Source organism: Ochlerotatus camptorhynchus, unplaced genomic scaffold (assembly GCF_037179485.1).
Source record: "Ochlerotatus camptorhynchus isolate MF236.1 unplaced genomic scaffold, CSIRO-AGI_Acam_v1.1 ptg000312l, whole genome shotgun sequence".
Taxonomy (NCBI): domain Eukaryota; kingdom Metazoa; phylum Arthropoda; class Insecta; order Diptera; family Culicidae; genus Ochlerotatus; species Ochlerotatus camptorhynchus.
Window position 1 is genome coordinate 2,648,926 of NW_027040800.1, and position 14,275 is coordinate 2,663,200.

At 45.1% G+C, this 14,275-nt stretch overlaps 2 protein-coding genes across 2 annotated transcripts; both read left to right on the forward strand.

Annotated features, from left to right (window-relative positions):
- The first annotated feature begins 8,744 nt into the window (after positions 1 to 8,744).
- LOC135707455 (uncharacterized protein K02A2.6-like) lies at positions 8,745 to 11,102 on the forward strand. The gene has a single exon (XM_065229274.1). It carries the CDS (start codon positions 8,745 to 8,747, stop codon positions 11,100 to 11,102), a length of 2,358 nt encoding a protein of 785 aa, XP_065085346.1.
- Positions 11,103 to 11,132: 30 nt separating this feature from the next.
- On the forward strand, positions 11,133 to 12,707 carry LOC135707456 (uncharacterized protein K02A2.6-like). Its single transcript, XM_065229275.1, has 2 exons — positions 11,133 to 11,244; positions 11,305 to 12,707. Exons 1-2 carry the CDS (start codon positions 11,133 to 11,135, stop codon positions 12,705 to 12,707), a joined length of 1,515 nt encoding a protein of 504 aa, XP_065085347.1.
- Positions 12,708 to 14,275: the final 1,568 nt, after the last annotated feature.

Sequence of the window (14,275 nt, forward strand, 5' to 3'; positions counted from 1 at the left end):
CATGACTAACAATAAAATGGGATTACGGGAAAAATAAAGGAAAGATCTCACCCGATATGCAAAGGAATCCATGACACCACGATGATTTCGAAGAGCTCCAATAGATATGCTGCCGCTACTTCTTCAACCGGTGTTAAAAACAGCATTCTCGTCTTTCGGTTCTCACACAGCAGCGCAAACCGCATCAACCACGAAATACACTCTAGCTGTTCCAACTAGAGGTATCTCAGCAGAGAAAAAAAGGACTGCATCCACCTTCCATCACCAATCACTAACGACGCCAGCTCCTCACCGGCCGAATCAACTCGCGACCAACGCCGAAATCAGAACCAAAATCTCCAGCGACCGAAAACCCACGCGTCTAACAGCGGCCACGGCACAATTCGATTGCATTTCTGAAACACAACCTCAGCGCACAAACACGACGATGACAACATTCGTCCGGGAGGCGGAACGAGTTAATCAGTAATCGGTACCAGTTTTTTTTTTGGCTGCGTTTGTGCAATGATGATACATCCTAAAAATAAAATTTGTAATTCGTACTGTCATTTGAAATGAAACCCAGTTTTTCTTTATCATAGTGTGTAGGTTTGAAACCAATTTTTATTTTTGCTTCATTCAAATCGTAACCAAAATCATGAATATGCATTCAAAACAACAAACATTTGCTATTTCCCTTCCTCCCCCACTTAAAACTCATCCCATTTAGTTCCGCAACGAAACAAAACACCACTCTTTTTCCAATTTCTAAATACTGCCTCCACATCTAAATTCCGAATCAGGTTTTGAATACATTATTTACGGCCTGGATGTCGCTTGTGCCAACCTCACACGAATAATGAAGACCAGCAGCAATGGGAAACAGATCGAAATGGAACTAGAGTGAGTGAGACTTTTAAAACTTTTCACCACCCAGCAGCAGCCAACGGCCCGAGCTGCGTGAGTGTTTAGAATTCCAAATCACGGAGGCCGCAAAATATGGAAATTTTCAGTGTCGTCCTTCTCCGCTTTTATTCCGGGCCGGGAAAACCAACAAACAGCGGCGGCGACGACGACTATGGAGATGGTTGGAAATGTTTTATTCATATCCATCGAGCTTGGAGTCGTCATTTTGTTTTTCAACTTTTGCTGTGCTCTCCACTCTACCTACGGCTGCGAGATGCCGTGCAATGAAAACTTTTGCATCCTTTTTGTTATAATTTTTAATCCCTCCGTTGAATTGGTTCGTCGAGGTGGGGTCGAACTAGATATGCTTCATTGCTTAATTATCTATTCCTTTTACCACTCCGGACCGGCATCAAACAAGCAAACTTTTAAGTTCGTTTGATAACTAATTTCCAAATGGCGTCATCGTCTTCTCCCGCGGGCACTCATTGATTGATATTGAACAGAATTCCCGTTCACTTCATCGCACACACGCATTTCTCCGGTGAGCCATCAAAGATGAATGAGCTCCGTTTTGCACGCGCGATGGACGATGAACGTTTGAGATCTCCTTTGTTTCCGAAAACCCACCCACCACCCTCTGCCACACGTCCAAACGTCCAAGTCGCCGCGAGGATAGATTGCTTCCATTTTGGCATTCAGATTAGATGCCATCACTCCGCTCTCCACTCGAACGGAGCAAAAGTTGCTGTAGGTAGGTACTCATTCGTCTGAATGTGGATCAGTTCGGTTCAAGTGGGGCTGAGGTACTTCCTCCGGAGGCAGGAGTTGGCGAAGGATAATGATAAGCGTTTGGCTGATGTGAACCCCGGCTGTACGGTTCCTACCTACTACCATATCAAGCAGAATAAACTGAATCGTTAACGAAGCGGAAAATGATGAATAATGAAATTGTGCCGACATACGCGAGTGCCTGGCCGCTGTCTCTCGCAGATTCTGCCGTTCTGCGAGGCTACTCTACTCACTTGCCATACGGTGAACAACGGTCGTTTTTCCGCAGAGGAAGTTCTTCGGCAGGAGGGTTATTTCTTGATGGTAACGATTGCATGCAGGGGACGTCCGCAAATGTGGTAATATTGGTATTAAAGTTTCGTAACATCGTAATTGATCATTACCAGTAACTGCACCATGTCGAGTGCTTTGTTTACTTATGCCTTCTACAGTGGATGCCTATCAGTTTTTGGTCTTTTTTTAGTTTCCATCGTGTTGTTTTAAACTGAATTGAATAATATTGGAACCACATCACCATGGACTTATCATTGACTGAAAAAGTTTGTTTACGTTTCAAGAGGCAGCAGCTTTGGTCGTTGGTCACCCTAAAGTTCAGCGCCATTTATGAATGTTCCTTAAATCAGGTAACACATTTATTATCTGGAATCAGAGACATTCCGAAATCCAAGACCTATAATAAAGACGGTAGTTTTCTATCTTACACCGTTCGACGAGGACATCGGACAAAGATAGATTCTTTCTTCTTAGCTACAACTGACTCGGAATATGATGTTATCGTGCTAACTGAAACTTGGCTGAACGATTGCATCTTGTCTACTCAATTATTCAACGACTCTTACACTGTGTTCAGGACAGATCGTAGCTCTTTGAACAGTCAAAAAACTCGTGGTGGAGGTGTATTGATAGCCGTCTCTTCTGAATTGTGTTGCTGTATTGATCCAGCTCCGATAAGTAATGCTCTCGAGCAGATTTGGATCAAAATCAAACTGCAGAACTATGATGTCAGCATTGGAGTGCTTTATCTACCACCTGATTGTGGAGACGACCTGTCGCTCATACAGCAGCATACTGACTCCATTGATTCAATCCTTTCCGGCTTGAGGCCTCATGACCTTGCTTTCCAGTTTGGAGACTATAATCATCCTGAAATGCACTGGGTACCATCAGAGGATGGTGGCCTCACAATAGATTCCCATACATCGAGATTAACGAATGCTAGTTGTGCATTGTACGATGCCTTCTGCTTCCAGGGTCTGACACAAATCAATACTGTTCACGGATTCTCGATTTAGTACTCGTGAATGACTCAGCGTTATCAAGCTGTTGCTTATCCGAAGCGGCTGAATTGCTCGTAGAAATCGATACTTCACATCCTTCTATTGACGTCACCGTTTCAATTTCGGTACCGGTGTCATTTGAACCATCTCTAGACGACTGCTGGTTCGATTTTCGTCGGGCTGATTATAGTTCGATGAATGATGCGCTATTATCAATTGATTGGCAATTTTTGAATTCTGATCAGGATCTGGACGATATTGTATGTATTTTAAACACGGAGATACGTCAAGTCATCGAAGCTCACGTGCCTCTTCAGCGCCCTCCACTGAAGCCTCCTTGGACGAACAGGAGCCTCCGCCAGTTGAAGCGCCATAGGCGATCTGCACTTCGAACGTATACTCGGAGTCGTTCGCAGCACTCCAAACATCGCGTTCTAACAGCAAAAACTTCCTGCTGGATGGAAAATTTCGTTTCTGTCACCGTTTCACAAAAAGGGTGACAAATGTAACGTCGTCAACTACCATGGAATAACGTCCTTGAGCGCTTGCTCTAAGGTTTTTGAAATAATTGTAAACAACGCTCTCTTTGAAGCCACCAAAAACTACATTTCATATGCCCAGCATGGATTCTACCCGAAACGATCTGTTACTACTAATCTCACTCAGTTCACCTCACTCTGCATACGCTCTATGGACGCTGGTTCACAAGTGGATACGGCCTTGAAGGCTGCATTCGATCGTGTGAATCATGATATCCTGTTGCAAAAACTCGAGAAGCTGGGGGTATCTTCCGCGCTTGTTAGCTGGTTTAGATCATATCTGTCTGAAAGATCCGTGAGAGTAAGGATTGGTTCGTCACATTCGGAGCCGTTTATGATTCCTTCTGGCGTACCGCAAGGGAGTTATCTTGGACCGCTGCTTTTCTCATTATTCATAAAGGACATTGCCTTTGTGTTGCCACGTGGACAGCGAATATTCTATGCCGACGAAGTTAAGATCTTTATGATCATCACGTGCACTGAGGATTGCCTGGAGTTGCAGAGGTTATTAGAATTGTTCGAGGACTGGAGCAAGCGAAACCTACTCGATTTATGCATAGCCAAATGCAACACAATATCATTCAGCAGGAAGCGGCAACCAATCAATTTCAACTACAGCATGTGTGGACAAACTCTCGAGCGCTTGTATCAGGTTAGGGATCTCGGTGTGATATTGGACTGCGAACTCACTTTCCGACCGCATTACGAAGACGTGATTGCAAAAGCCAATAAACAGTTCGGCTTCATGTTTAAGATTGCTGATGGATTTCGTGATCCTCTCTGCCTGAAGTCCCTTTTCTGTGCACTGGTTCGATCTATTTTGGAATCTTCCGTGCTGGTATGGTGCCCGTACAACATAAACTGGATTGACCTATCGAGGCGGTACAGAAAAAGTTTGTGCGCCTCGCTCTTCGGCACTTACCCTGGCGTGATTCGTCAAATCTTCCTCCATATGAACATCGTTGTATGCTGTTAGGCATCTATACTCTGGAGAAGCGAACGTCCAATTTGCAAGCCATCTTCGTCGCTAAGGTAATGACCAATGAAATCGATGCCCCAGATATTCTTGCTGAATTGCACGTATATGCGCCGCAAAGATCTTTGAGGCAACGTAATTTCCTGCACCTTGCTACCCGGAACAGCCGTTATGGTCAACACGATCCTATCAGGATAATGCCTTCTCGGTTTAACGATGTTAGTGGACAATTTGACTTCAATGTTTCTGCTGCCACTTTTCAACGCCGCCTCAATGCACAGCGGTGAGTATCTGTCCAATCACTGCTACTTCGAAAGTGTGTATTACCTGCTTTTTTTTATTACATGGTCCTTCTACAACACTACGCCGAGTTTCCAACCCTCCGACGCGTGAGCTGCGACGCATTTGCAGATTGTTGTGTTTAATTATTTTAGATCATTGACTTAGCTTTTAATATGTTTGTCACTTGTATTCATTTGTATTCAACGTATTCTGTGTATTGACTATTTGTAATTTTATTTATTGTTATATGTATGAAAAGACATGGAGTTTTGGCGGGGGGTCTCACTCTCTCACTCTCTCACTCTCCAACGATGATTCTTTGCTGGATTTTCCTTCTTCTGAGGCGATGAATACCTCAGGTGGTGATGGGTCCGCCACCAATAAGTACACCGCAGCGTATCGTAAACGATCTCCACAGCCACCTTCTCCGCCAGCTCTTCCATTGCCCCCTGCTCCAACCGTTCCCCGGATTCCCCGTGGGTTGTTTTCTTTCCACGCAAACAAAAGGCTTTGAATGTTCATCAGATTTCGAAGGACCTGCTTAAACATTTTTCAGCCGTGACTGAGATTTTGAAAGTAAGACCAAATAAACTACGTGTTACCGTTAGCGATAGTGTGCAGGCAAACAAAATTGTTCTATTTGAGCTTTTGTTGTTGGAATATCGAGTGTATATTCCAAGTAAAGAAGTTGAAATCGAGGGAGTTGTTACCGAAGCGAGTATAACTCGCGATGACTTCCTGAAAGACGGGGTTGGTGTCTTCGAGAACCCTCACCTCCCGAAAATTAAAATACTAGACTGCATTCAAATGCACTCAGTGTCCCTCGTTGGAACGAAGGAAACTTACACGCTTTCGGACTAGTTTCGTGTGACCTTCGCCGGGTCAGTACTACCAGATTACGTCGCGATAGGGATGATCCGATTACCTGTGCGCTTGTTTGTATCAAAGGTAATGAACTGCACAAAATGTAAGCGACTAGGGCACACTGCGGCTTTCTGTGTTAACAAGCCACGCTGTGATCAATGTGGGGAGAAACATACGGAGGGTTCTTGTCGTGCCTCCCCAAAATTTGGAAATTCCGCATGTTCTCACTGATTGTCCCAGCTACAAACAGCAGGGAGAAAAACACCAGCGGTCTTTGAAGGCTCGCGGGCCGCGTTCCTTCGCGGAAATCCTAAGATCAGTTACTCCATCTTCCCGAGTTCCCCCGTGTAGTAACCCTCGGTTGATGACCAGGCCTCTGACCCTAATGTTGGCGAGGGAAGTCATTTAGTTTTCAAAGCCCCACCTAGGAAGTCGATCCAAAATTATCACGCAACAGCCTCAGGAGGCCTCGAGTCATCTTGAAGAAACCAGGAAGTAGCGGTAATATTCCAAAACCCCTTTCACCCGGGTTTCAAACTATTTGATGTTGATAGGGACTTTCCGTGGATTCCGGGTTCTTCCAAGGTGCCTGATCTTCCAGTTCCACACCCAGGACAACATGAGGCCATGTTCATTATCGAAATATTGAATGTGTCTAACTCCATGAGGAACATTATTGTTTTGATGATTCCAACGTTGAATACTCTTTTGAAGCAACTAGCTTCTAAATGGTCAATGCTTTCGTCGATCATCAACTTTGACGTTTAAAATTACTAGCGTTTGAGAGTGTGATAGGGATTTGTTTGCTCGTGTATCAATTTTAGTTTCTGTTCTCTCATCGCTGTCCCTTCCCAAGCCCCTCTTTTTATGTTTCGTTGCAGTTGTAAACAACCATCAGTCATCTCGAGAGAGATCAAGAGCACTTTCCCGTCACTTCACTGCATCTCCCATGGTCAATCTTCGAAAAACAGCCAGTAAACGGAGATAAATATATCAATCGCATCCTTGTGTACCTTTTCCTTGATCCCTTCCCTACCTTTTAATAGATTGTGGCCCGTAACCTCGAGTAAGCCGCGAGTATTCGGATACCTCTTGTACTAATTCTATTTTTAAGAAACATTGTAATAAGTAAACTGAATTTCGGCTCCGTAAAGCTTTCACATTTGAGCCTTGATAAAGAAATGAATCTACAAAAAACAGATTACAGATTTCAGTACCAAGCACTGACATTATCAGACGGTACCTATCCTAGTTGGAGAAATATACTTTGGAACGGCTTATAATTTCCCGGATTTTTTGCTGATGGGGGCAGGGCATAGGAAGCCGATCCATAGCAAAATTCTCCAAGTAGGAAGGACTAACTATGCTAATCTTAAAACACAAAATGTAGGTGCCGTCCTGTTTTTTCAGTGTAAGATACTGATATTTTTAAACTGTGATAGATAGGGAAATCCCTTTTTTGCATGTGCGTCCACAAAACGCATGAAATCTTAAAAACAGCGGTGTTAAGTAAAATTGTTTTGCTCAATCTGTAGAAATAGAAGTACCGATACAAATATATGGCTAATAGAGATATACGTGATAAAATACGGAATGTCGATAAAATAGGTGCAAAATTGTGCACTCCGTGTGCATTTTTTAGCGTTCTGAAGGTGAGTCGCTGTGCAAATCTTAATTTTGATCAATCTCATTACCACTTCAAAATTTAAAGAGCACAAATTTGGTTTTCTGAAGGGATGAGCGAGAGTAGTGAGTGATCGAGCTGTGCTGGTGGTTCTTGTGAAGATTTTATCTATTTTTCAACTCAACACGGTTTTTTGGACTGTAAGCTGCTTTATCAATTACCACTGAAGATCAAACATATGGAATTCTACGCTCTGGATTAGCCACAACACCACCTTTAAATGATCAATTTTTGGCGAAATTTGTGATTGGATTCTATCGACCGGTAGCCATTGCTGTTATTCGTTCCTCGGGTTTGGTTCATCCGTCGTTCGTGTTCGTATAGTTGGAACTCACAACGTGTTCATCTAGCCTTTCTGTTAATCACGTCAGCAAAACAAACCAATTCTATTATGGTGAAAGGCAAAACAAACTCTTCCCTTCCCCTGGGGAAAGGCAATGACGGAAATGTGCACAAACGATCGCGAGAGGACCTGGACAAAACTGAAGATCAAGTAGAAAACTTTAATGATCTTCTAGCCCGTATGCAGGACATGTTCGAGAACACCAACGCGAAAATTGATTCGTGCAAGAAGGATCTGCAAGTGGAAATTTCGACGCTACGTGAAGATGTTCAGCTGTTGAAGTCGGAGTGCACCAGTGAAATTAACAGGCTCTCTTCATCAGTTACCAAAATGCGCGCTGATGTCCGGCAGAACTACGACCGAATCCGAGCTGTTGAAAAGTGTAACGATCTGCTGCTAGCTGGTATTCCATACGCTGCAAACGAGGACGTGAATGAGATCTCAAGAAGGATTGCGGTCGCTCTTGGATATGGTGAACAAAACATGCCATTGATCTACGCTAAACGTTTGGCCAGAGGAAAAATCGTTATCGGTGCTACTCCTCCAATAGCACTGCAATTTGCTTTCAAGCTGGCTCGAGATGACTTTTTTCGTCGGTATTTCTCTGTGCGCAACCTATCATTGACGTTGGGTTCAATGTTGATAAACGAATCTACCTCAATCAAAATCTACCAGAAGAAGCTCGGAAAATCAAGGGTAAAGCTATCAGTCTGCGACGTTCGGGAAAATTGCATGCCGTATTTACCAAGGATGGATGTGTGTTCGTCAAGCCTGCGGTGGATGCTGAGGCAGTTTTGGTGCGTTCATTGGAGGATCTGTCCGAGCTATCCTAAAAGTTATACCTTTCCTTCAAAGCTTCCAAAACATTTCCTTGGTTCCATTCCTATGTATATCCGTCTCTTCTTCCTTTCTAAAAGTCAAAAGGGGATGGGGGGAATTGTTGCTGTTATCACTGTTGCTGCTTGATCTGGTTCCTGGTTGCTGCGGATACTGCTGTATTACCGAGAACAGTATTACTTTTTCTTCGTGGTTCTCGCGCTATGAAGAACTGTTCGCAAAGGATGCTTCCCGGATGGATGACCAAGCAAAAGTGAGGTTATTGATGCGGAAACTTGGCATCGCGGAGCACGAGCGCTATTGCAGCTTCATACTGCCGAAGACATCCAAGGATTTCACCTTCGAAGAGACCGTAGGTAAGCTCAAAGGCCTATTTGGAGCAGCGGAATCGATCATCAGCAAACGCTATCGATGCCTCCAAGTAGCGAAAGGACCGACCGAGGATTTCGTTACCTACACCTGCCGAATCAATAAAACATGCGTTGAGTTCGAGCTGGGAAATCTCTCGGAAGAGCAATTTAAGGCTTTGATTTTCGTCTGCGGTTTGAAGTCGGAGTCCGATGCAGAGATCCGAACCCGATTGTTGGCGCGCATCGAGGAGAAGACGGATATCACTCTCGAGCAGTTGTCTTCCGAATGCCAACGCCTCTTGAATCTTCGGCATGACACTGCGATGATCGAGGGATCCAGAAGCGTAGTGAACGCCATCAAGCAGCGGTTCCGGAAGCAGCAACGATCGCGGTACGAGAATTTTGGTGCATCATCTTCGTCGCGTAGTGCAGTGTGTGAAAAAAAAGTGTCACCAAGTCCCTGTTGGAAGTGCGGAGCTATGCACTACATAAGGGACTGTGGATATAAAGACCACAAGTGCGCGAAGTGTACCCAATACGGACACAAAGAAGGGTACTGCGAAAGTGAAACAAAGTCCCCACGGAAGCGGGTGAAGAGACGAACGAGAACAGTGACTGTGGACACGAAGACTGTACAAGTCGCTGTAAACAATGTGAGTGGAAGAAGAAAGTTTGTTCCTGTGTTTTTGAACGGGGTTTCGGTCCGACTACAGTTCGACTCTGCTTCGGACATCACCGTAGTACCAACTGAGACCTGGAAGCAGTTAGGAAAACCACCAACCAGACCACCGTCAGTGAACGGGAAAACCGCATCGGGCGATCCTCTGAAGCTACTTTCGGAGTTCGATTGCTCGATCACCGTCAATGACGTAACGCAAGTGGGATCGATCTACGTTGTCGCGCAAGATCTGCACATCCTGGGTTTGGATTTGGTGGAAGCATTCCAACTCGACTCCGTTCCGATGAACGTCTTCTGTCGACAGGTAAACAACTCCTCTTCCTCCAACGTCGAGCGGCTCAAGGCCACCTATCCGCAAGTATTCAGCACCAGTCTCGGACGGTGCACCAAAGCAACAGTGAAGCTCGACCTCAAGCCAGGACAAAGACCAGCGTTTCGTCCAAAACGTCCCGTGGCGTACGCCATGTACCAGATTGTCGATGATGAACTGGACCGTCTCGAGCGCTTGCAGATCATCACACCAATCGACTACTCAGAATGGGCTGCTCCGATTGTAGTCGTTCGGAAGTCGAACGGCAGTATCCGAATTTGCGGTGATTACTCGACGGGATTGAACGACGCTCTCCAACCACACAAATACCCGTTGCCATTGCCGCAAGACATCTTCGTCAAACTTGCCAACTGCAAGGTATTCAGCATCATCGACATGTCGGAATCGTACCTGCAACTTGAAGTCGACGAACCAACGAGTAAGCTCCTCGCCATCAACACCCACCGTGGCATCTACCAAGTCAACCGACTGGCACCCGGAGTAAAAGCTGCGCCGGGAGCGTTCCAACAACTCGTTGACACCATGTTGGCGGGTCTAAAGCACACTTGCGGTTACATCGATGACATCGTAGTGGGCGGAGAAGATGAGGAACAGCATTGGCGAAACCTGAACGCACTTTTCCAGCGTCTGCAAGAGTTCGGGTTCACAGTCCGGTTCGAGAAGTGCTCCTTCGGACGTCAGCAGATTAAAAATCTTGGACACTTACTCGACCACCATGGAGTTCGTCCCGATCCAGCCAAGATCGAAGCCATAAAGCTCATGCCAGCACCCACGGACGTGTCGGGAGTTCGGTCGTTTCTCGGAGCCGTAAACTTCTACGGGAAATCCGTACCGAATATGCGAGCTCTGCGCTATTCACTGGACGAACTGCTGAAGACGAGAGTCAAATTCGTTTGGACGGCGGAGTGTCAGAAGACGATCGATAAGTTCAAAACCATTTTATCGTCGGACTTGCTCTTGACCCATTACAATCCCAAGCAGGAGATCACGTCATCAATCGGCCTGGGAGCGACCATCAGTCACCGTTTTCCCGATGGTACAATCAAAGTCGTCCAGCATGCTTCGAGAGCCTTGGCACCGGCCGAGCGCAACTACAGTCAAACGGACCATGAAGGATTGGCCATCATTTATGCGGTAACCAAGTTCCACCGCATGATATTCGGACGCAAGTTCCTCCTCCAAACCGACCATCAACCACTACTACGCATTTTCGGGAGCAAGAAGGGCATCCCGGTGTATACTGCCAACCGTCTGCAACGCTAGGCTCTGACGCTGTTGATGTACGACTTCGTCATGGAGTACGTGGCCACGGACAAATTCGGTCACGCCGACATTCTCTCTCGTCTCATCAACCACCATGCGAAACCCGACGAAGATTTCGTGATTGCTTCCGTCTCCTTGGAGAGTGACATGAAGTCAGTAGTATGTGAGTCTTTTAACGTGTTTCCTTTGAGTTTTAACACAGTACAACAAAGCACCAAGACGGATCCGGTGCTCAAGAAGGTCCACCGATACGTCCAGGTAGGCTGGCCAAATTCCCTGGCCAGTGACGCTAATCGAGAACTTCTTCGCTTTCACCTTCGTCGTGAATCACTCACCACGGTACAGGGCTGCATTCTCTTCGGCGAAAGGCTTGTTATTCCGTCTCCTCTATGCAAGCGATGCCTCGAAGAACTCCACCGGGGGCACCCCGGAATCCAGCGGATGAAGGCTCTATCCCGCAGCTACGTTTATTGGCCATCGCTCGACAGTGAGATCGCCGATTACGTGAAGGCGTGTTCACCATGCGCCTTGACAGCAAAGTCACCAGCAGCAGCGACCCCTGTGCCCTGGCCCAAGCCTACACATCCTTGGCAACGTGTTCATGTGGACTACGTCGGTCCTATCGACGGCGACTACTATCTTCTCGCCGTGGATTCATTTTCGAAATGGCCGGAAGTCATCCGTACACGTCGCATCACGGCGTCTGCAACGATCAGCACCCTTCGCAGTATCTTTGCGCGCCTGGGGATGCTGGAAACGTTGGTGTCAGATAATGGCACCAAATTCACAAGCTCGGAATTCGCTCAGTTCTGCAAGACGAATGGAATCGACCACGTAACAACTGCACCGTTTCACCCACAATCAAACGGCCAAGCAGAGCGATTTGTCGATACGTTCAAGCGAGCGATCAAGAAGCTTGAAGAGGGGAGAAGTTCGACCGATGAAGCCTTGGATACGTTCTTGCTGGCTTACCGAAGCACACCTAACCGGTCAGCGCCAGAAGGTCTATCCCCGTCGGAGATCATGTTCGGACGACGTTTACGCACCTGTCTCGAACTGCTACGTCCATCACCAGAACGTCCACCACCGGAATCGTCACCGGCCGACCAGAAGAAGTCCAGTATGAGGTCCTTCAGTCCAAGTGATCTCGTCTACATCAAGATCTACAGCAAGAACACCTGGAACTGGGTTCCTGGAACGGTTATCGAAAGAGTAGGACGAGTGATGTACAACGTGTTGACCGATAGTCGTCGCTTAGTCCGATCGCACCTGAACCAGCTGAGGAGTAGAACGTCAGTCTGCTCGAATCAAGGTCCTGGATCCAGCCAGTCATCGAAGCATAAGCAACTTCCGCTGCAAGCTCTATTCGATACGTGGAATCCAGCAACTACGACTGCAAGCGACATTATTCGAACGCCAACGTTGTCTCCACCGGCTACCAGCACGGACATGTCGTCATCGTCCTCGTCTTCGAGTACCACATCTTCCAGCTTCGAATCGGCTGCTGCAAGCACACCAACGGTGCAGCCAAAAGTACAGCTACCAAGGCGTTCTTCGAGACTTAGAAGACCGCCCCAGAGGTTCAACCTGTATCATCGGTTCTAGAGAGGACATGTTGGGGCAACCGAAACAGAAGCGCTGGGAACACTGCCTGTGCCATAACGTTCCATCGCTTTCCTACTGGGCTCATCGTGGCTGTGCTGTAATACGATAGACGTCATCGCCAGCATAACCGGATACCGTCCTAAATTTAGGTTGCCCTTTTGATTGTCTAGTTAACCTTTTACCGCGATAGTCGCGTATTTTAATAAATGTAGTTTTTATCGTTTACGTGCGCGTTAATGTTATTTTACAGTGATCAACTATCACGGCCACCTCTGAACAACGCGTCGTAACACGTAGGAACTGGTAACATGTCTCACACTGAATTCATGTTTTTAGAGATAATGCATAATACTGCCAAGTTTCTACTGGGAATTTGTTATAACCCTCCTAGGACAGACTGCTCCGAAATCCTATTTGATAAATTATCTGATCTATCACTGCAGTATCAAAATGTATTACTATTGGGCGATTTCAACAATAACTTTAACACAACTGATACCCGATCTGAAAGATTTGAAAGTTGTCTAGATTTTTATGGCTTAAAGTGCATGAATACAATGAACACAATTTTTTTTCAGGAGGCAGTTCGTTAATTGATTTGTTTTTAACAAATAACCCAGAATTTGTTAAAAATTTTAACGAAGTCTCTGCACCTGGATTTTCGAAACATGATATCTTATTTTCATCAATAAAAATTAGCCGAACTGATGATGAATCAATCCGTACATTCCGTGACTATCGTAATTTGAACGTGTCGTCTCTTATGGCAGCTTTTGATAGGATCAACTGGAATCTTATTTTCAGTATAACTGATGCTGATTTGGCTGTAAATTTTTTAAATAATTTTGTTCCAGTTCGTGTTTCAAAGCCTTCAAAAAACCCTTGGTTTAGCGATGAAATTGCTCGTACAATTCTAGAGAGAAACATTGCTTATTGAATATGGATTTCTGATAGAACTCCTTCTAATCATCACCAATTTAAGCGTCTTCGGAACAGAGTTACTCATTTAATTAATACAGCAAAAGTTGAGTACATACCTGTTAATCTTACTTCCACGAATTTCAGCAAAGACTTATGGAAAAATCTGAAATATATTAACGTGGGTAAAAATCCACAACAAATCGAACAGTTTGATAATAGTCACGATGAAATCAATGAATATTTCAGTTCTAATTTTACTATTGACCATGAATTACCCCCTATTCCATTAGAAAATGAACATGGTTTTCAGCTCTCACCAATTTCTGATAATGACATTATTATAGCCGTAAATTCCATAAAATCTAGATGGGTTAGATGAAATTCCATTAATATTTATAAAGCTTTTATTTCCCAATATTTGTTCAATTTTATGTCATATATTTAACCTGATTATATCCTCTTCCAAATTTCCACAAGCTTGGAAATCGTCCAAAGTAATTCCGATCAAAAAGAAAGAAAGAAATGTTAATTTGTCTAATTTAAGGCCGATAAGTATTTTATGTGCCTTATCGAAGGTATTTGAAAGAATATTAAAAAACCAAATCCAAAGCCATATTGAAAGATACAATCTCATGCACCAGTTTCAA